This window comes from Acinonyx jubatus, chromosome E2 (genome assembly GCF_027475565.1).
Source record: "Acinonyx jubatus isolate Ajub_Pintada_27869175 chromosome E2, VMU_Ajub_asm_v1.0, whole genome shotgun sequence".
Classification (NCBI taxonomy): Eukaryota; Metazoa; Chordata; class Mammalia; order Carnivora; family Felidae; genus Acinonyx; species Acinonyx jubatus.
In genome coordinates, this window is record NC_069396.1 from 53,456,673 (window position 1) to 53,478,644 (window position 21,972).

Below are 21,972 nucleotides of genomic sequence, written 5' to 3' on the forward strand. Positions count from 1 at the left end.
GGAGCGGGGAGGATCCATGCTAGGGGGACGATCAGGATGACAACCAGGGTGATCCTGTGTGCTCCCACCCCATAGGCGTGGTCGACCTTCATTCGCATCATGGACCCCGATGTGATCACTGGCTACAACATCCAGAACTTTGACCTTCCATACCTCATCTCCCGGGCCCAGACCCTCAAGGTAGGGCAGGAAGGTTAGGGAGGCTTGCCTTTAGATGCGCCACTGGGGGCCGAAGGGGTGGGTGGCCGCCCTGCTCCTCCTTGCTGCTTTTCCCTTGTGGCTCTGTCCCCCTTGGGCTATCTGGCTTGCTCTGTGTCCCTGCAGCCCACCGCCCCCAGTGGCTCCAGGGACATCACTGAAAAGCCAGCTCTGGCCCCATCCCTGCCCTGCTCGAAGTCCAGAAGGTTATTTGGCTTTTGCAGAGGCAAGGAGAGCATTTATGGTTAAATAAGGAAAGGCCTGTGTGTTGGAAGGGCAGACGGAAGCGTGCGTGGGGATAGTGTCTTGTCTTCTAGACTTTAAAATATGTCAGCCAAAAATAAGGAAAAGGGGGATTCCTTGAAATGTATGGCAAAACCCTGACGCTTGTTGAACCTGGGAGTCACCGTACGGGGCGTGCTAATTTGCTAGGGCTACCTGAGAGTACCGCAGGCTTGTGTCTTCTTGCAGGCTGGAACTCAGAAGTCCAAGATCAAGGCCTCACAGGCTTGGTTCCTTCCGAGGCCTCTCCTAGCCTGTGGTGGTCTCAGACATACCTGGGGTGTCGGAGGCGGGCTCCCCGATTCTTCAGCTTGTCTTCTAATTTGGGCATATCTCTGCCCAAATTTCCTCTTTTTCTAAGGACACTGTGGTCTTGGGTCAGGGCCAACCCTGATGATCTCAACTTGATCGCCTGTAGAGACCCTATTTCCAAAGAGATTACGTTCTGAGGTGTGGAGGTTAGGACTTCAACATCTGGGATTGATGTTGACAACAGTTCAACTCACAATAGTGGTTATGTTGTATCGTTTCCTCCTTTTCCTTATGTTTGGCCAGTTTCGTGATGAAAAATAAAAATCACATTTGGGGCGCCTGGCTGCCTCTGTCGGTAGAGTGTGCAACTTGATTTCAGGGTCGTGAGTTCAAGCCCCATATTGGGCATGGAGCGTACTTAAAAAAAATGCAATAAAATGGTATTTTAAAAATCATGTTGGGGTGCCCGGATGGCTCAGTTGGTTAAGCATTCGACTCTTGATTTCGGTTCAGGTCATGATCTCACGGTTCGTGACTTTGAGCCCCACATCCAGCTCTGTGCTGACAGTGCGGAGCCTGCTTGGGATTCTCTCTCTCTCCCTCTCTCTCTCTGCTCTTCCCCAGCTTGTGCTCTCTCTCCCTTTTTCTCTCTCAAAATAATTAAACTTAAAAACTTATTTATTTATTTATTTATTTTTTATTATGAAATTTATTGTCAAATTGGTTTCCATACAACACCCAGTGCTCATCCCAAAAGGTGCCCTCCTCAGTACCCGTCACCCCCCTCCCCTCACCCCCACCCCCCATCAACCCTCAGTTCTCAGTTTTTAAGAGTCTCTGATGCTTTGGCTCCCTCCCTCTCTAACCATTTTTTTTCTCCCCCTCCCCCATGGTCTTCTGTTAAGTTTCTCAGGATCCACATAGGAGTGAAAACATGGAATCTGTCCTCTGTATGACTTATTTCACTTAGCATAACGCTCTCCAGTTCCATCCACGTTGCTACAAAAGGCCAGATTTCATTCTTTCTCATTGCCACGTAGTATTCCATTGTGTATATAAACCACAATTTCTTTATCCATTCGTCAGCTGATGGACATTTAGGCTCTTTCCATAATTGGGCTGTTGTTGAAAGTGCTGCTGTAAACATTGGGGTACAAGTGCCCCTATGCATCAGCACTCCTATATCCCTTGGGTTAATTCCTAGCAGTGCTACTGCTGGGTCATAGGGTAGGTCTATTTTTAATTTTCTGAGGAACCTCCACACTGTTTTCCAGAGTGGCTGCACCAATTTGCATTCCCACCAACAGTGCAAGAGGGTTCCCATTTCTCCACATCCTCTCCAGCATCTGTAGTCTCCTGATTTGTTCATTTTGGCCACTCTGACTGGCGTGAGGTGATATCTGAGTGTGGTTTTGATTTGTATTTCCCTGATGAGGAGCGACGTTGAGCATCTTTTCATGTGCCTGTTGGCCATCTGGATGTCTTCTTTAGAGAAGTGTCTATTCATGTTTTCTGCCCATTTCTTCACTGGATTATTTGTTTTTCGGGTGTGGAGTTTGGTGAGTTCTTTATAGATAATTTTGGATACTAGCCCTTTGTCCGATATGCCATTTGCAAATATCTTTTCCCATTCCGTTGGTTGCCTTTTAGTTTTGTTGATTCCTTTGCGGTGCAGAAGATTTTACCTTCATAAGGTCCCAATAGTTCACTTTTGCTTTTAATTCCCTTGCCTTTGGGGATGTGTCAAGTAAGAAACTGCTGTGGCTGAGGTCAGAGAGGTTTTTTCTTGCTTTCTCCTCTAGGGTTTTGATGGTTTCCTGTCTCACATTCAGGTCCTTTATCCATTTTGAGTTTGTTTTTGTGAATAAAAATATACGTATTTTAAAAAATTGTGGGGCGCCTGGGTGGCTCAGTCAGTTAAGCTTACGACTTCGGCTCAGTTCATGATCTCGGTTCATGGGTTCAAACCCCGTGTCGGGCTCTGTGCTGACAGCTCAGAACCAGGACCCTGCTTCGGATTCTGTGTCTTCCTCTCTCTCTGCCCCTCCCCTGCTCGTGCTCTCTCTCTCTCTCTCTCTCTGTGTCTCTCTCAAAAGTAAATTAACGTTAAAAATAATTTTTAAAATTGTGTTTATGGCCCCCAAGAGTTCCGGGAAGGAGTCCATCCCTCTCAGTCTGGCATTTATACGTGGAGACACTGCTCCCCTGTCCTCTGCACCCCTGCCCTGCTACTTCTCCAGCTCAGGCCTCCGCTCTCTACCCTGTCCCTCTCATGCCACCTCCTGTCCTGGCCTCAGACCCAGCTCTCTGTGCTGCCCCCTGCTGTGTGCCCACCTAACTGTCCCCCAGGCCCCTCCCCCCACTCAGTTCAGCATCGCCCCCAAATCTGTTCTTCCTCTGCTGCCCATCTGGGTGCAGCACCCCAGCCACTGAGCACCATGCCTGCCCCCCTCAGCCCTGCAGCCGTCCTGACCTCCTGTCTCCCTGCAGTCCATGCCTACCCAGCCCCAGAGCGTCTTTCTGCATCAGAGCCCCACCTGCTTCCGCCCGCTCAGCCCCAGCTCCCAGCAGGAAGAGGGTGGCGTCGCGGGTGTCGTGGTGGTGGCTCGTGTGGTCTGCATTCCTTTGGCACGGCCCCAGAGGTCCCAGATCCGGGCCGGCCGTTGCCCACTGCAGCCTCCGCCCCTCCCTGGTGCTGTGTCCCCAGGTGGAGTCGTTCCCCTTCCTGGGCCGCGTGTCTGGCCTCCGCTCCACCATCCGGGACTCGTCCTTCCAGTCCAAGCAGACCGGCCGGCGGGACAGCAAGGTGGTCAGCATGGTGGGCCGCGTGCAGATGGACATGCTGCAGGTACGCGCGCGGGGCCGGGAGGGTGCCCGCCCTCGTGGGGCTGCTGCCCGGGCCCTGGGCCCACCCTGCGCCCCCGCTCCCCCTCCCCACTGCAGGTGTTACTGCGAGAGTATAAGCTCCGCTCCTACACGCTCAACGCCGTGAGCTTCCACTTCCTGGGCGAGCAGAAAGAGGACGTCCAGCACAGCATCATCACTGACCTGCAGGTGCCTTTTCTGCGACCTCTGACCCCCCTCCGCCTGCCCCGACCTCACACCTCCGCTCCCTGCCCCCAACCTCTGATCTTACTCTTCCGTCTAATTCTCTGACCCCAGCAGCCCACCTTCCTGACCTTGGGCTGCGATCTCCCAGCTGTTCTCCCGACTCTCACCTCAACCTCTTGCCTCTGATCTGTGACCTCACTTGGCAGATGTGACTCCTCATGTAACCTCTGGCACTGTGACCTTATTCCCTTGTCCTGCCCCCGCCTCTAGCCTACACTCGCCCATCAGACTGCTCCCTTTTCCTCTGACCCCGCAACTCCCCGACCCCCAGCTCTGCCCACTCCGCACCCAGACCCTCGCCCTCTCCCTGACCCCTGAGCCCTCACGGCTGCCCCCCACCCCCTGATGCCCTCCATGCCTGTCCCCAGAACGGGAACGACCAGACACGCCGCCGCCTGGCCGTGTACTGCCTCAAGGACGCCTTCCTGCCCCTGCGGCTGCTGGAGCGGCTCATGGTGCTAGTGAACGCCATGGAGATGGCGCGCGTCACCGGTGTGCCCCTTGGCTATCTGCTCACCCGCGGCCAGCAGGTCAAGGTCGTGTCCCAGCTGCTGCGGCAGGTCAGTGGGAGGAGCTGAGGGTGGGCATCCCAGTGCTCTGGCAAGTCCCCGCTCCCAGCCTCTGGTCACTTGGTCACTCAGTCACTCGCTGTGGCTTCTGGGCCACGACACCTGACGCGCTGCCCCACCTGGGCCTGCCTCCATTTTCCACCTTCTCCCCCCCCAGGCCATGCGCGAGGGGCTGCTGATGCCCGTGGTAAAGACAGAAGGTGTCGAGGACTACACGGGAGCCACAGTCATCGAGCCCCTCAAAGGGTATGACCCCGTGTCTGGGTGGGGGTGGCTCGGGGCTTCCGGCCCTGACTCCTCCCCTCCCCCCCAGGTACTACGATGTCCCCATCGCCACACTAGACTTCTCCTCTCTGTACCCGTCCATCATGATGGCCCACAACCTGTGCTACACCACACTCCTGCGGCCCGGGGCCGCCCAGAAACTGGGGTATGGCACCTTTTTCATCTTGGGGACCCCAGGCCCGGGACCCAGATGGGAAGGGGAGTGGAGGAGAGACTTGAGGTGGGGAGAGCCTGAGGGGGTCTCGAGGGGAGGAGGTGGGGAGGCTGGGCATCACCCCCCGGCGTCCTCCGCCTCAGCCTGACAGAGGATCAGTTCATCAAGACGCCCACAGGGGATGAGTTTGTGAAGACGTCAGTGCGGAAGGGCCTCCTGCCCCAGATCCTGGAGAACCTTCTCAGCGCCCGGAAGAGGTGGGTTCTTGAGTGCCCCACCCACCCCTTCTCAGAGCTCAAACTTGCTGAGGCTCCTCACCAGTCTGTCTCTCGTGGGTCACCCCAGGGTTGCCGCGCCACACATTAACTGCCACGGTGTATGAATTAGAACAAGACACCCCTCCAGATGGCTCCCCTTTGCCCCCTCTGCTGGACACCTCTGTGTAGTACGCAGCCTGCGCAGCTGTACGTGGCACCCATTTCTAGAAAGGCACCTTGACCAGTGCCCAGGCCAGGGCCTCTTATCTTTCCCTGAGATATAGGATGCTGCCTCAGTGGCCTGTGCTTCCTCTCTCTCCAGGGCCAAGGCTGAGCTGGCCAAAGAGACAGACCCCCTGCGTCGGCAGGTGTTGGATGGGCGGCAGCTGGCGCTCAAAGTGAGCGCCAACTCTGTATATGGCTTCACTGGTGCCCAGGTGGGCAAGCTGCCGTGCCTGGAGATCTCACAGGTGAGTGCCCAGTTCCCACGGTGGAAGGTGGGGGGCACACAGCCCCTCCCTGGGAGAACCAGGGCTCCGTGTGGTAGAGCCCAGGCTGCCCCAACTTGCCAGCTTTCGGGAGAGGGGATGCGTGAGTGTTTGGTTCATTCATTTTTGAACAAATGTTCGCCGAACGTCCTGTGTGGGTCCAGCAGGTGGCAAAACGGATGAGAGTTCCTGCTCTCGTGTGGTGCGCAGCCTCGTGGTCACGCAGATGGTGACAGCAGCAGATATGGGAAGGCAGTTGGTGCCGAGGGCTCTGCAGACAGATGAAGCAGTGGCAGGGGCGTAGGGGTGGTGAGCAGAGGCTTTGTTCATTGCTCTTTCATTTAATCTCTCGTAGTCCACCTGAAGACCCACCCACCTCTCCCCTGGTCCCCATGAGGGTGGGGGAGTGGAGAGCAGGTCCCCTGCCTCCAAATGAGAGGATGGGGCCATGTGTCTGCTCATGGGGGCTGGGGTGGTGCCCAATAGCACAGCCAGCCCCTGACGCTTGATTTGCCGTGTGTGCTCCATCACTGAAGGAGCAGGAGCGCGGACACCTCTTCCTGCCCCGGGTGTGAAGATGCTTGGTCAGTGCTCTGCTCTGAGAGGGAACATGGGCAGAAAAGCCCACCGCCTCACTTCCCAGCTGTGTTCTCGGCCTGTTCACCGGACGCAGCTCTGCTGCTCGGACAGAAAAACATCCACGGTCAGACCACAGAGGGTCTGAGTCCGAGGTTCTGCCAAGCTGGGATCAGGGCCTCAGCTCCTGGCTTAAGAGAGCCTTAGAAGGGCCTTCCTGCCCAGCCCCTTCCCCTGGAGTTTGGGTCTCGGCACATTCCAGGCTTGGTTACTTCCAGCCCCAGGAAGCTCCCTCTGTATGTAGGCGTTATATCGTTCCTCACGTGGCTCTGGAGGGAAGGCTTGGAAGAATTGCCAGTGGCGGGGCTTTTTGGTGGGAGAAGCCTATGCACACACCCACTCATCTTCAGTTCAGGGGCCCCCAAGACCACCCTCACCTCAAGTGATCTGCTAGAAGGACTCCAGGAACTCAGAAAAGCTGTCCTACTCACAGTTATGACTTAATACAATTAAAGGATAGAGATTAAAATCAGCCAGGGGAAAAGGCGTGGAACTTCCAATTTGTCTCCACCAATGGAGTCATGCAGACAGTGTTTATTTCTCCCGGCGTTGATGTGTGACAACATGCATGGAGTGTTGCCAACTAGGGAAGTTCACTGAGCCTCAGTGTCCTGGGTTTTTACTGGGGGCTGGTCACGTAGGCATGGAGCATCTGTGTGACCGACCTTCGTTACTCAGTCTCCAGCCCCTGCAGAGAGGTCCGGCTGCTAGCGTGTGGCCCGAGGCCTCACCATGAGTCACACTGTCAGCACAGTCCAAAGTCCTAGGTGAACAAAGACACTCTTTTAGGCAGGACGTTCCAAGGGCTTCAGGTTCCCTCCCAGGAGCCAGCCAAGAGCCAGGGCTCTTTCTGGGCAAGTTTCCTCCTATAGTGCATCCCACCCATATTGCTCGCATTGGCCTTTCATAAGTCTCTGTGGGCCTCCCCCAGGCTCCCTGGTAGAGAGAGGTGGGTGTTTGGCTGTCAGACTCCAGCCCCGAAGCAGAGGCCAGGCCAGGAGGACTTGGCTTTGCTTCTCTTGGGGCTTCTTCATCAGGGCCACCGCTTCCTGGTCATGTCCCCCTGTCTTTTCCCTCTTCATCCTTCCCTGTGTTTCTTTGCCTTTTTCCTTATTGCTGTCTCTCAGGCTTACAGGGGCAGGGAGATCAAACAAACAAACAAAATACTGAATCATTCCAGAGAAGGATGAAGGAAAGAAAAAGGAACATAGAACAGGTGAAACAAGCAGAAAGCATATAGTAAAGTGGTGAACATTTAAGCCCAGATATGTTCAGTAATTATACTAAGTGTAAGTCACCTAAATGGTCCAGTTAAAAGACAGAGATCTTCTGACTGGATCCAAACAAACAAAAGCAGAAAGAGTCACACCCATCTCTCCTTGGTGTGTGCCCCGGGCATTTTTTTTTTTTCTAAAATTTTTTAATGTTTTTATTTATTTTTGAGACAGAGACAGAGCATGAGCAGGGGAGGGCAGAGAGAAAGGGAGACACAGAATCTGAAGCAGGCTGCAGGCTCTGAGCTGTCAACACAGAGTCCGACGCGGGGCTCGAACTCACGGACTGCGAGATCATGACCTGAGCCGAAGTCAGATGCTTAACCAACTGAGCCACTCAGTCGCCCTGCCCCGGGCATTGTTTAATGTTTCTTTATTTTTGAGAGAGAGAGAGGGAGACACAGAATCCAAAGCAGACTCCAGGCTCTGAACTATCAGCACAGAGCTTGACATGGGCTCATGAGCTATGAGATGACGATCTGCACCGCAGTCTGAAGCTCAACCTTCAGTTGAAGGCTCCCCTTCGGTTCCCTTATTTGTAAAGTAAGATTGTTGGAAAGTTTCTCCATGAGCCTGGCACATCCCCCTACTCTGAGGGGGCATTTGACAGTATGTAGGGTCATTTCTGGTTGCCCAAGGATTTGGGGGTTGCACTGCTGGCTTTCGGGGTGGGGGCCGGGAATGTCAGTGATCCTGCACCATGGAGAACGGCCTGCAATGTTACCACATGTCACAGCACCTCCATGGCAGGAAACAAACTGTGCTGATGGCCTCTTCTGGCTTCAGCCTTTCTAACACTCATCTTTGCAGACCTTCCTCCTCTGTGCCTAGAGCTCTGGGCTAGCGACCCAGTTCTTTCCAACAGATGGTTGAAAAGGAGCTTAGTAGCTGCGTTTTGTAGATTTGGGCATCGAGGCCCAGAGGGGCAGAGTGACTCACCCAAGCCCACGCCCCCAGGAAGTAGCGGAAGTGGCACCCTGAGCCCAGGACTCCTGGGTCCTCACTGCGTGGTTCTCTCCCTGACAGAGCGTTACCGGCTTTGGGCGCCAGATGATTGAGAAAACAAAGCAATTGGTGGAGTCCAAGTACACGGTGGAGAATGGCTATGGCACCAGTGCCAAGGTCAGAGGCCGCCCCTCCCACTGCCCAGAGATGGGGCTGGGTCAGGGGAGTTGCGGGGGCTTGGCCCCCATCTCTCCATGCCTCCCAGTCGTATACGTCCCTCCCCAGGTGGTGTATGGTGACACTGACTCAGTCATGTGCCGATTTGGTGTCTCTTCTGTGGCCGAGGCAATGGCCCTGGGGCGGGAGGCTGCGGACTGGGTATCAGGCCACTTCCCCCCGCCTATCCGGCTCGAGTTTGAAAAGGTAAGTGGGAGCCCCCCTCAGGGCTGGAGTGGCCAGATGGGTCTCGCAAGTTTCAGAGGGTCTCTGATTCTCAGCGCCTATCTGCAGATGTCAGCATCTGGAGCCCCCAGTGGCCCTCGGGGGCTCTCCATCTTGGGGGTGCCCTGATCTGGGTACTCTGAGTATCCCATGCTTCACATTCTATAGGTCCCGGTTTGGGGGTATTTGGGGGCCTGGATTCTCCTGAGTTTGGAAACTTAAAGCCTTGGGCTTTGTGATGCAGGACAGTGTCTGTTTTTTTGGAAACTTTTGTCAGTCTTGGAGCGCCTCTGGTTTTGGGTGTGGGGGCTGCCTTGGGTGGTGGGAACCCTGACCGGGGTGAATCCTGCATCAGGGCACCATTGGCCGGTGCTGCTTGGCTCCCAGCAGGAAATTAGGCTTGGGGTCTGGGGACTCCAGGGTTCAAACTTGGAGTCAGGTCTTGGGTACACCTGCTCTCAAATTTAGAGCCTCCCCACGTTGGGCCTCCCTGCCTCAGGGCTCCCTCCTGGGCCTTAGTCTCAGCTCCTTGGGGTGGAGGGAGGTGCTGCCTTGTACCCCTGTCTGCGTCAGGTCTGTCCCAGATCCAGATTTGGGGCCCTCCAGCCTTCACCTCATGACTGGGTCTTGTTTTAGGGGCTTTCTCTAGTTTTCAGATTTGAGATCCCTGGAATGCTGAGGTGTGCCCAGGCTCAGGCACGGGGGTCTTGAGATCTTGGGATCCATCTGTCCCAGGGCCCCAATCCTGTATCACATGGACCAGCCCTGTGTGTCCCAGTTTCTGAGGGAAGTCTCAGGAGTCAGGAGGTCTTGAGGGTCTCAGCCACGGGTCCCTCCCTAGGTCTACTTTCCCTACCTGCTCATCAGCAAGAAGCGGTACGCTGGCCTGCTTTTCTCCTCCCGGCCAGACGCTCACGACCGCATGGACTGCAAGGGTCTGGAGGCTGTGCGTCGGGACAACTGCCCCCTCGTGGCCAACCTCGTCACCGCCTCCCTGCGCCGCCTGCTCATCGACCGGTGGGTGGAACCTCCCCTCAGCCCCGGAGGCCATGCCCCAGCCCCTCTCCCTCAGACCCAGGAGCCCCCAGCCCCCTCCTCCCCTGGGGACACAGGTGTCAGGCCCAGCTTGTCCTCCGTGGTGGAACGGTGGAAAGAATGTGGGGTTGGACAGCTGTGGGTCTAGGCCCCGCCTCTGCCACTTTGCAGCCTGTGGCCTGGCTGGGTCCCTCCCCTCCTTGGGCCTCATCCCCGAGAGCACACTCTGGCCCTCAGCAGCCACTGGTGACCTCCCCATCCCGGCCCTGCAGAGACCCCGCGGGTGCCGTGGCCCACGCACAGGACGTCATCTCAGACCTGCTGTGTAACCGCATTGACATCTCCCAGCTCGTCATCACCAAGGAGCTGACCCGCGCGGCCTCTGACTACGCCGGCAAGCAGGCCCACGTGGAACTGGCCGAGAGGTCCGCCCAGTGGGAGGGGTGCAGGGCTGTCCAGAAATAGCCCCCTCCTGCCAGCTGGGCACCACTTCCTACAGCCCTGTCCGCCCCCGCCATCCCACCTGCCCTCACCCGCCCCGCCGCCCCGGTCTCCCCGCAGGATGAGGAAGCGGGACCCCGGGAGCGCGCCCAGCTTGGGCGACCGTGTCCCCTACGTGATCATCGGCGCTGCCAAGGGCGTGGCTGCCTACATGAAGTCCGAGGTCAGGCCCACCTGGGCTGCCCGCTCCGCCCAGCTCCCCTCTGCTCTCACTTCTGCTTTCCAAGCCCTGCGGGGAGGGTGTTTCCCTCTGTGGGCCCCACAGGGTCCTGAGAACTGCCCCCAGCACACCCCTGGGAGTTGGCTCCCTGATGCCTTTCTCCCAGGCCTCCCGTGCCCTCTGGAGGGCCCCCCCCCCCATAGTCTGACCCCTCCCTCGCTCCCCCTGCAGAAGAAGACCCAGACTCACCATGCACATCACGTCTCTCCATCTCTCTCTTTGCGTGTCTGCTTGGTCCTTGCTCTCCAGCCCATAATTCTCTTGGATTCCTGTCCTTCCCCCTCCTACCCCAATGTCCAGTGACCTCTGATCCCCACAACCCCTTCCTCAGTCCCCAGTTCCTGTCTTGCCTCCTCATATCTTGGCTTCTAGCTTTCACTTCCAGCTGCTGTCCACCTTGGCACACCCCCTAAGCTGTGAACTCTGACCCTTGCTTGGGGTCCTGAGGACCCCCACCTGTGGACCCCAGCATGCACCACAGCTCATGGCCAGAGGACCCTTCACAATCTCCGGTGCCATCCCAGACCCGTGTCCCACCTCGATGCGGCGCCCCGGAGGGTGACCGCCCCCAGGGACTCCCCCACACCACTGCCCACACCCACAACCGGGGGACCCACCAGCCCAGTGGCTCCCAGTACCCGTCACCACGCTGCCTGCTGTTGAGCACAGCCCCTGGCCCCCGGGTGTGACCCCACCTGGCCGCTCTGCTTGCAGGACCCCCTCTTTGTGCTGGAGCACAGCCTGCCCATCGACACGCAGTACTACCTGGAACAGCAGCTCGCCAAGCCCCTCCTGCGCATCTTCGAGCCCATCCTGGGCGAGGGCCGCGCTGAGGCTGTGCTGCTGAGTACTGAGGGGGCATGCCCGGGGAGGGGGGAGGGCACCGGGGGTCACAGAGGGCACCGGGGCCCACTGCCTGCCCTCGCCTGCAGGGGGTGACCACACGCGCTGCAAGACGGTGCTCACGGGCAAGGTGGGCGGCCTTCTGGCCTTTGCCAAACGCCACAGTTGCTGCATCGGCTGCCGCACTGTCCTCGGTCACCAGGGTGAGCACCGGCCCCCCCCCCGCCCGGACCCCAGCCCCAGGCCCCCATGCTCCACCCGGCTCTGCCCTCACCCAGGTCCCTGGCACCTGCCGTCCAGGCTGGCGGTGCCACCCCGGATAGGCCTGGGCCCCTGGGTGGGGGCTCCCATTTACAGGCACCCCCTCGAGGGTCCCGGGCCCCCCGCCCCGGGAGTTCCCCGGGGAGTTTTCCCCCCCGCACACTTGTTCCCTTGTTCTCTTGTCTCTGGGGACTTTCAGAAGCCGGGATGGGCAGCGGGTGGGGAAGGGGCAGGGATAGGGCAGCCCGGGGGCCCTGGCTCTGCCCCAGCTCCCCTGTGCTGACCCACCCCCTCCCCCAGGGGCCGTGTGCAAGTTCTGCCAGCCTCGGGAGTCGGAGCTGTATCAGAAGGAGGTGAGGGTTTGCGTGCGGACGGGGAAGGGAGGAGGGATCCGCTGGGCCAGGGCCACCCTGCGGTGCTCTCGTCCCCAGGTGTCGCACCTGAATGCCCTGGAGGAGCGCTTCTCGCGCCTGTGGACACAGTGCCAGCGCTGTCAGGGCAGCCTGCATGAGGACGTCATCTGCACCAGGTACAGAGGCCTGGCGGGCCCGCCACCCCCGCTCTGTCCTGCCCGGGCCCCTCCCAGCCCCCAAGGCCTGTGGACCTGACCCCAGGGTCCCAGGAGGCACCCTTCACCCCCTCTGCCGCCACCACCATGGCTGACCCTCAGTGTCCTGGCCTGCAAAACAGGCCCGTGCTCATCCCAGCCTTAGTTGGGCGGGGGGTTGCTGCTCAGGGGGCAGGGCTGGGCACCTGGTATCTGCCCAGGAAACGGCCATAGTTCTCTCTGCGACTCTCGTACACACACGAGTGAGCGCGCGCGCGCGCGCACACACACACACACACACACACACACACACACACACAACGGTCCTGGCCCCCTCCCCCAGGGCGGGCCAGGCTTTCCCCAGGGAACAGGTGGGCGGGGCGGGTTCCCACGCCAGGTGACAGGTGATATACGGCTGGTGGCCCAGCGCCCCTGCGGGCTCCCGCTGTTAGGGCTCCCCCCATGCCCGCTGAGCAAACAGCCTGCCCCTGGAAGGAGGGTTGGGTGGGCAGCGGGTGGGGGGGATCAAAGTCCTGGGAACAGCCCCCACCCCATCGCTGGGCCGGGCAGACGCCCTGATCCTGACCCTGACCCCGACCCCGCCCCCGCCCACAGCCGGGACTGCCCCATCTTCTACATGCGCAAGAAGGTGCGCAAGGACCTGGAGGACCAGGAGCAGCTTCTGAGACGCTTTGGCCCTCCTGGCCCTGAGGCTTGGTGACCTCTGACCTCGGCAGGCTTCCCACCAGGGCCTTGGGGGGCCGGATTGGTGGAAAATTAATAAAGTTCAGGCCTCTTGTTTCCTGGTGTTTTGTGGTCTCCAGTGCACAAGGTCCCCTGTCATGAACCCTGGCCCGGGGAGGTCATTTCCACTCAGCCGGAGCCCCTGACCCCCAGGAGGCCCCCCACTGACTCCTCCCCTTCCCTCCAAGAACCCCTGGGCTCCCGGCACTGCTGCCAGCCCCACAAAAGCCAGTCCTGCCTCAGTCTCCCCCTGGGACCCTCCCTCAAGGGCCTGAGTGAACATCTAACCACACATCCTCTGCCTGGACCGCCCCGCCCTCCAGGTGCTGACCTGTTTCCTCCAGGCCTGGGGCAGCCCCTGGAACGGAAGCTCCCACTGCCCGGCATGACCCAGGGGACCCCCCCCACCATGTCACACACCCACGATCTTTCCACCTCAGGGTCCTCGCAGGCTCTGGGCCTGGATTTTCCTCAGAATCCTCTCTCCCCACATTCACATCCACTCCTCAGAGTCCCGGCAACCCCACCTCGCCTTCAGACCCCATCAGTGCCTGAGCCTGTCGCTCGGTGTCATACGCCCCCCCCTCCCCGGCCGGCTCCTGGGTTCAGAGCTGCCCCCCGCCCTTTTACTGACCTCAGGAACGCTTGGCTTCTCTACTTTCTTAGGATTCCCCCAAATCCAGCTCCTCTCCCATCCACCCTTGGGCTCAGCCCCCCATTCCCACCCCAACTGTGGGGATCCCCAAATCCAGATGGCCCCTGGGCCTGCCCTCTCTACCACGTGACCAAGGCGTTGTGCAATCCAGCCCCCTCCCCTGACCCTCCCCGAGGGGATTTTCGAGGAGGGCTGTGCTCTGTGCAGGCCTGGCCGGCACCCCTACCCCCCCAAGGGGCTGGGCCAAGGTATAAATAGGGGTGGTGGCTGCAGCAGGCAGCAAACCCAGCCGGCTCCACCATGCTCGCCCTGGAGGCTGCACAGTAAGTGTGGGGGGCCCTAAAGGAAGGAGTCCCCTGCACTTGGGACTCTGCCCCAGGGGGCGGGTGGGAGGGAGGGGGTCCACACTGCCTCTTGCCCCTCCTAGATCTCTTGTTCTCTCCTAGCCCCGCTTCCTTCCTCCATCCTATCCCTGTCTCTCTCGGACCTCGGAATGCTCGCCTGTCTCCCCTCCCACCGACGGCCTCTCCCAGGTGGCTCCCCAGGTCTGTCCGCACCCCCGGCCCCCACCAGGCCTCGCTGTACCCCTGGCTTGTTCACTGTTGCCCGCTCTGCCTCTTGCCGTCTTTTTTTTCCCCTGGGGCTCTATTCTCTGCCTCTCGCTCCCTCTCTGTCTCTGTCTCCGTGTCTTTGTCTCGGTCTCTTTCCAGGTCTTCCTCTGTCTGTCTGTCTGTCTGTCTGTCTTCTTTCCTACTGTCTCCCTGTCTGTTCCCCAACCCCATCTGTCTATCCCTGGGGCTCATAACCACTTCCTGCATCCATGAATGTCTCTCTCCACACCTTCCTCCCTTCCCGCCTCTCCCATGTCCTTCCCATCTCTTCCCAGAGGCTCTCGGGCTCTCCTCTGGTCCAAGGTGGACCCATTTCACCGACTCCCTGATGAAGGCCCCCTCCCTGCCCCCACCTGGGCACTGACGCCCACAGCGGCTCTCCAGGGACTTTCTCTCCTTCACTTTCCCTGCCCCCAACCAGCCTCTGTCTATGCAAATCCCAGGGGAGGGGGGACATTTGCCTGCTCCCCCCCACCCCCCACTTCCTGCCCCGCTTGAGTGTGGTGGGGCTGGTCTCACACAAGGACACACAGCAGAAGAGCTGTGGTGGTCACAGCTGCAGCCTCCCCCTCCCCCCGCACGGGCTCCCAACCACTTGGGAGATTCAGGTGGCCGAAGGCACCCCTGACATGCCCCTGTGTGTCTTCCCCTCCAGGCAGGACGGGCCACACTTCAGCTGTCTGGTGAGTTGGGGCCCTGGGGATCAGGGAGGGTGGGGGACCCAGATGGCCCACCTTGACCTCCCTGCCTCAGTTTCCCCTTCCATTCCTTCCTGTCACTCTGTCTTTCTGACTCTCCCTCCATATCTCCACCTCACCTGCCCCCTCCCCGCCCCATATATGTTCCACAGAAGTTTTCCTGGTGTCTCTTTCCAGCTCTCAGGCCCTTGGCATGACAAGGGATGGTGGTCTCTCTGTCCCTGTTATGTATTTATTTTGAGGCAGGGGGAGGGGGGGTGAATCCCAAGCAGGGTCACGAACCGTGAGATCAGCACCTGAGCTAAAATCAACAGTTGGACCTTTAACCAACTGAGCCAGCCAGGCACCCCAGTTTTTGCTTTTTTTTTTTTTTTAACAAAAAATCGAGGTATAACACACAAGCTGGTAAAGTGACAAATCTTGGGTACAGCCCAATGAGGTTTTACATCATGCACACACCTGTGTAACAGCTAACCAGAGCAAGATATAGAACATTTCCGTCCTTCTGGAAGATTCCCAACCAACAACCCCCTCCCCTGGATATTTTTCAACACAGATTAGTTGATTAGTTTTGTCTGTTTTCAAGTTGTATATGAAATACATCACGTAGGATGTCCCTTTTGGGGTCTGGCTTCCTTCATCAACATTTCAGTGTGTGTCAGGCATTGTTTTTGTTGTTGTTGTTTTAATAAACTCTACCCCCAACGTGGGGCTTGAACTCATGACCCTAGAGCAAGTGTCCCATGCTCTAATGGTCTATTGACTTAGCCAGCCGGGTGCCCCAACGCTGGGTCTTTTTCCTTGCTGTATAGTACTCTGCTGGGCTCCCCCCTCCCCCGCCACACACACACACACACACACACACACACACACACACACACACACACACACACCTGTTCATCCATTCTCCTGTCCGTGGCACTTGGGCTGTTTCTCACTGGGAGCTATTTGAAAAGCTGCTCTGATTGTTCTTGAACAAGGCTATTGGGTGGACATACGTTTTCAGTCCCTTGGGGGGAATACCTAGGCGTGAGACTGCTGCTACCTTGGGATGGCGTGTGTCCAGCTTTGGTCTTTACTCTTGTTGCTAAAGCAACACATGATTCTTGGGATGGATCAGAGTGATACGGAGGCGTCAGACTTTCTTTGCCTCTGTAAAAAACACTTCCGGCCCTGGGACAGGCAAGCCTGGGGGAATTCTTCCACACTTGCCCCAGGTGTTGGGGTTCCTGGGAACCCAGTCTTTAGAGGGTGCTGACAGTTGTGTGCCTCTCTGAGACCCCACGTCTCTGTGTTTCTGTGGGTCTCTGCCTGTATCTTTCCGTGTGTTGTGTTTGTGTCATTCTGTGTGTTCCTGCTGTGCTCTTCTGTTCCCCTCTTCCGGCATCTCTGCATGTCTCTGCCCCTGTCTCTGGTGCCTGGTCTCTGTGTCTCTTGTGTTCTTCTTTCCGTGTGTCTCTTTCTCTCCTTCTCCCAGCCTCTTCCTTCTTCTCCCCCGTCCCTGTCAGAATCTTCCCGCTGGCCCAGAATGGGGGTTGGGGGCTCCCCGAAGGCTGGGATGACCCCTCTTCTTCCCCCCGACCCCATCAGTACCCAGATGGCGTCTTCTACGACCTGGACAGCTGCAAGCACCCCAGCTACCCTGACTCAGAGGGGGCTTCTGGTGAGTGGCCCTGGCCTAGCCAACCCCCTGACCTGGACCTTGGGCCCATTTCACAGATGGGGGAGCTGAGTCCCAGGGGAGGATGCCACCTAGTTCGGCAGGACAAGGCTAGCCCAGGTCTCCAGGCCTCCTCCCCTTCCTTTTCTCACCCAGCCTCTTGCTCATGCAAATTCTGGGGTCCGAGATTTGCATGGCCCACAATGGCCCCTCTGTGTAGGGGGCTTCGAGTGGGAGGGGCTGAGGCCAGACTTGGCTTCTGACTCAGTGCCCTCCCCCAGACTCCCTGTGGGGCTGGGACCTCAGTCCAGCTGTCCCAGCCGCCTCGTATGAAGCCTTCAACCCAGCTGTGGCCAACTTTGGCCACTCCCAGGGAGTCCAGCTCTGTTACGGACCCTCGACCTACAGCCCCATGGGGAGCCTCGACCCGGCCCCCAGCCTAGAGGCCCCAGGGCCCAGCTTCCCAGCGTACTCCACGGAGGAATTCACCAGCCAGGTGAGGGGCAGGGACACAATTAACATCGCCATCATTTGATTGAGGTTTAGCAGGTGCCAAGCAGTATGTGAAGACCTCTAACAAGCCTCTGAGGTTAAGTGCCATTATCACTCCCCTGCACAGACCAGCCAACAGAGGCACGGGCTCTGACCGAGGGGCGGTGTAGAGTGCCATTCTCAGTGTTGGGCACACTTTCGTGGAGGCGGCCCGGGCATCCCTTGGCCATGCCTTGGAGATCTGAACCGAGGCCGGAGTGCAGGCCGTCAAGAGGGTGTGGGGGGAGGGGGGGACACAGTGGGGACCCACGAGGAGGAAGCTGAGGGAAGACAGCAGAGGGAGGGAGGGAAGGGGGTCCCTGGACTGCAGGTGACCCTGACCTTTTGCAGACCGTGGGCCCCCCGGCATATGCCCCCTACCCCAGCCCTGTGCTGTCGGAGGAGGAGGATCTCCTGCTGGACAGTCCCACCCTGGAGGTTTCAGACAGCGAGTCGGACGAGGCCCTCATGGCTGGCCCCGAGGGGAGGGGATCTGAGGCAGGTATGTAGGAGCAAGTGGGGTTGGGGGGGCTCCGGACACAGATGGGGGAGGGAGCTAAAGGAAGCATGGCTTGGCTTCCCAAGCGCTTACTACGTCCTCCAGCGTTGAGGGCCGTTCCCGGGTCCACCCTTGGCTGTCTGTGTGGCCCTGGGCAAATGACTACCTCTCTTTGCCTCGGTTTCCTATCTACAATGGGGATGGCAGGAAGTGTTTCTTCCTGGGGGTCGGGGAGATTAAGTGGGATAACCCAGGTGAGTGAGAGCAGCTCTTGGCACAGAGTGAGCAATCAGTAAGACTTCACACTTATGATTGACACAATAGCAACAGAAATAATCATATCAACACCCGGCTATTCGGCCCCTGCTTCCGCCCAGGCGCCTGACGTGCATTATGCTCAACTCCTGGGAAATTAGGATCTTAGTTACTTTCCTATCTGGGTCTCAGTTTCCCTTCTGTAAAATGGGCAGCAGCAGCAGCGGCCCCAACTCCTAGTGTTACAGTGATTAAACGAGCTCACAGCACTAAGTGCTTCACAAAGGTTTGTAAAAGTAAAACACACACACACACACACACACACACACACACACACACACACACAGGAACGGTTCATTTATAGCTGAGGAGGCTCCAGCTCAGAGAGAGGTTAAGTCACCACCTCAAGGTCACTGCTGGGAAATGGCAGACCAGACCTGGGGTTCTTGTACCCAGTGCCCTGCTATGAACCACCCCCCCCACCCCCCCACCCCCCCCCCACCCCCCCGTCTCCAGCTTGTGGAGCCCTTGCTGCTTGTAGGAGCCCCAGAGTCAGACGCCCTGGTCTCTTCCAGGATCCCAGTCCCTCAGGGGCCCAGAAACGGCTAGGTGAATTCAAACCCACTCCGGATCTCTTCGCCACCAGTCAGCTCCCTGTTTATATAACCCTTTGAGGAGCGCTGTCAGCCCATTTCACAGATTCATCTATAGGAGGGACAGAGCAAAGCAACAGCTTCAGGGGTAACAGCTTCAGGGAGGAGAGCAGGTTGCCTGGGGTGGGCGGGGACGCCGCACTGGAGGCAGGCAGACGCCAGCCACCTCCGTCGCCCCAGTTCTCCTGGCCTGGAGACTGAGGCTTGTTGGGGCTCGGGTTGAGGCGGGGGTTTGAACTGGGGTAGGTGTGGGGGCGGGGCCCAAGGGATACCTCCCCTAACGCACCCCTCCAACCCCCCCCCCCGGCTCCCCCCCCCCCCCCCCCCGCAACAGGGGCCCGCAAGAAGCTCCGCCTGTACCAGTTCCTGCTGGGGCTCCTGACGCGCGGAGACATGCGCCACTGCGTGTGGTGGGTGGAGCCGGGCGCCGGGGTCTTCCAATTCTCCTCCAAGCACAAGGAGCTCCTGGCGCGCCGCTGGGGCCAGCAGAAGGGCAACCGCAAGCGCATGACCTACCAGAAGCTGGCGCGCGCCCTACGCAACTACGCCAAGACCGGCGAGATCCGCAAGGTCAAGCGCAAGCTCACCTACCAGTTTGACAGTGCGCTGCTGCCGGCCGCCCGCCGGGCCTGAGCCCAGTGGGGGCTGTGAGGGGCTCCACGCCTGTGTCACGTTGGCGTCCCCACACCCTAGGTCACGGCACCTGTGGATTCCCCACACTGGGGGGAGGGGGGCTGCTATAATCCCTAAGCCCTGCCCAGGGCCCCTCTGGGACACCACCCCTCCCCCATCGTGTCTGGGGCCCCTCTGGGATTTCCTTGTCATGTCTAGGATCCCCAGGATCCTCATGTCTGGGTTATGCAACACATAGAGGACCATACAGTGTGTCTGTGTGGAGGGGAGGGGCAGGACAGTGCTTCCAGATTCCCAAGAGCTTCTCTGGGATCCCCTTGTGGTGTCTGAGATCCTCCAACCAAGCCTGGGACCCCTCTGAGCTCCCTTGTGTGTCTGAGATCCCTTAATCTCATCTGGGAAGGGAGAGCCCACGGATGGTCACACAGGGAGGGGGGTGCCTTGTCGAGGGTCTCTCTGGGATCCCTTTCTCACGCCTGAGTCCCTCTTGTCAGATCTGAGATCTCCTACTTAGGTCTGGGGGCCTTGCGGAAACCCTTCATCAAGTCTCAGATCTCTATGCCCATTGTGACTCTCTTGTCCTACCAGTCCCCCTAAATGATGACCTTTGTCATCTTGCAATCTCCTAATTCTCTGGAACCGCCGTACTGTCACTTCCTTGTGTCTGGAATTCTCTAATCACATCGAGGGTGCCTCTGGGATCCTTTGGTCATGTCTAAAAACATCCTCGTCAGGCTTAGAGGGGACCTCAGTGGACCTTGTCTTGTTCAGGCCGCCTCTGGGATACCCTTATCTATCTGGGATCCTGCAATCACATCTGGGGGCCTCCCTGGGATTCTCCATCTGCTATGCCCCTTTGGGGACCCCACCAGCAGACCTGAGTTCTCACAGGGACCCTTCCCTTCCTGGGATGCCCTCTGGAGGACCAGACTAGGGAGCATTCTGGCCACTCAACTGATTTCTGGGTGATCTTGGCAGCCCCCCCCCCACGTCATCTCTAACCAGAGGTCACAAGTTGGTACCCCACCCCCACCCTTCCGGCTCCCTTTGGGGCAGATCAGATCTCTGGTGGTGGTTTCTGTAGTTCACTGTGAGGGAGATTTTGCCTGATCCTTCACTAAAACTTTGCACAACGCGGCAACAGGCAACAGCGGGCTGCTTTGCGGTGCAGAGAGGCTGGAGGAGGGTGGCAGCCACTCCTAATGGGGCTTCTGTTCCCCAGTTGGCCCCAGTCCCTGCAGCCCCCGGCTGTCATACCCCAGTGGCTTTTCTCAGTCACCTGTTGGCCCCCAACCATTTACATTTTGGCCCCTGGTGTGAACCCAAGGAGGTGTGAAGCTTGGGTGCACTGTGGGAGCTCTGATTGGAACCCTCCAGGGGTGCCACAGACCGTGGGCTAGGACGTCAGAGTCCCAGGTCCTGGAGGCTTCGCGGCTGGGGGAAATCTAGGGTGAAAGACTTGCTGCTTCTGGGCCTCAGTTTGTCCCTTGTGTGAAAGGGGAGAGAAGGAGGAAGATAGAAAAAGTCCCTTGCAGTCATGCTGAGCCTTTGATACATCTTCTGGAAATCCGCCCCACCACCCATTCATTCACTGACATCCAGGAGGAGGAGGACAAAGGAGCTTCAAGGACCCAGAGAGGGAAGAGGTCCCTATGGGGCACACAGCTGCTGGTAGCAGGGCCCAGGCTGGGACCTGCCCTCAAAAGGACAGCACCCCCCACTCCTGGAACGGGGGCAGGGTGGGAGGGGAGTGCTAGGGACAGAATGTCCCCAGGGCCTCCTCCTGCAAATGAGGTACCTTTTGCAAAGACTATTATCTACCACCCCCAAAATGTGGAATAAAATAAAATAAAAAAAAATCAAGGTAGACAGACCTCCTAGGACCCTTTGTTAAGGACAGCAATGCTGTCTGTCCGCCTAGGCCTGCTGACCTTCAGAGCCGCTGTGGCAGCGAGGTGGAAGATGAGAAGAGATGGAAAAGGCAGTGAGAGCCAGACCAGGCTGAGCTTTGAAGGCCGCGATAAAGGGCTTGAGACGCAGGCGCTGGTGGTTCGGTTCAATTTTTGTCTCCCTCTCCCTCTCTCTTTCTTTTTTCTTTTTCTTTTTCTTTTTCTCATATATATATATATATATATATATATATATATATATATATATTTATTTATTTATTTGTAAGTAATCTGTACCCCTAACGTGGGGCTCGAACTAACAATCTCCAAATCAAGAGTCGCATGTTCTTCCGACGGAACCAGCCAGGCGCCCCTGTCTCCCTCTCTTTTTGACGATTGGAGTTCTCCCTGCGTCCCTTTCCCTCGAGGTCTCTGTCTCCCCGTCTGAATTTATGTCCTCCTTCTCTGTGTCTCTGCCCACCTCTCACTGGATACAGCCCTGCGGCAGGCAGGGCAGGGCTGGAGACTCCTGGGGACAGCGACCCCCCTGTGGCTCCCGGCTCTACACCACCTAGCTGGGCCCGCAGAGCGGTGTGGTAGTCTGCCTGGGAACGCGTGACGTCACATGGAGGCTGTCTCCGGTTGGCTTGGCGCTCCCTGGAGGCGGGGCAGTTTCCGGCATGCCGGGGCTTTTGGAAAAGGGGGGAGGGGAGAGATGGACAGGAAGAAAATCGGGAGCGACTCGTCTTCCCTCGAACCTGCTCTCTCACCCAGAGTTACTTCCCCTCCCGTCCTCCGTCTTAACTCCAATCCCCACACCCTTCTCCCTCTCACACCTCTCCTTC

The 21,972-nt window shown here is 58.2% G+C and overlaps 2 protein-coding genes across 3 annotated transcripts in view; both read left to right on the forward strand.

Moving 5' to 3' along the window:
* Positions 1-13,107, forward strand: part of POLD1 (DNA polymerase delta 1, catalytic subunit) — a 29,938-nt gene extending 16,831 nt beyond the window's left edge. The window contains exons 10-27 of the mRNA XM_027037027.2: positions 76-180; positions 3,440-3,580; positions 3,676-3,786; positions 4,212-4,403; positions 4,570-4,658; positions 4,726-4,842; positions 4,995-5,108; positions 5,431-5,578; positions 8,533-8,628; positions 8,737-8,874; positions 9,734-9,909; positions 10,200-10,352; positions 10,489-10,591; positions 11,363-11,495; positions 11,581-11,694; positions 12,053-12,105; positions 12,184-12,281; positions 12,915-13,107. Of these exons, the coding sequence (XP_026892828.1) occupies positions 76-180; positions 3,440-3,580; positions 3,676-3,786; positions 4,212-4,403; positions 4,570-4,658; positions 4,726-4,842; positions 4,995-5,108; positions 5,431-5,578; positions 8,533-8,628; positions 8,737-8,874; positions 9,734-9,909; positions 10,200-10,352; positions 10,489-10,591; positions 11,363-11,495; positions 11,581-11,694; positions 12,053-12,105; positions 12,184-12,281; positions 12,915-13,020 (2,187 nt within the window). The 3' untranslated portion in view covers positions 13,021-13,107. The remainder of the gene's footprint in view (positions 1-75; positions 181-3,439; positions 3,581-3,675; positions 3,787-4,211; positions 4,404-4,569; positions 4,659-4,725; positions 4,843-4,994; positions 5,109-5,430; positions 5,579-8,532; positions 8,629-8,736; positions 8,875-9,733; positions 9,910-10,199; positions 10,353-10,488; positions 10,592-11,362; positions 11,496-11,580; positions 11,695-12,052; positions 12,106-12,183; positions 12,282-12,914) is intronic.
* Positions 13,108-13,963: 856 nt separating this feature from the next.
* Positions 13,964-21,306, forward strand: SPIB (Spi-B transcription factor). Of its 2 annotated transcripts, XM_027037181.2 has the most exons (6): positions 13,964-14,021; positions 14,965-14,992; positions 16,598-16,670; positions 16,949-17,163; positions 17,550-17,700; positions 18,940-21,305. In XM_027037181.2, the coding sequence occupies exons 1-6, from the start codon at positions 13,999-14,001 to the stop codon at positions 19,236-19,238; spliced, it is 789 nt and encodes a 262-aa protein (XP_026892982.1). In that variant the 5' UTR covers positions 13,964-13,998; the 3' UTR covers positions 19,239-21,305. The 2 variants fall into 2 exon arrangements, with proteins under 2 accessions (XP_026892982.1, XP_026892981.1); XM_027037180.2 differs by lacking the exon at positions 13,964-14,021 and having other exon boundaries at positions 14,924-14,992; positions 18,940-21,306.
* Positions 21,307-21,972: the final 666 nt, after the last annotated feature.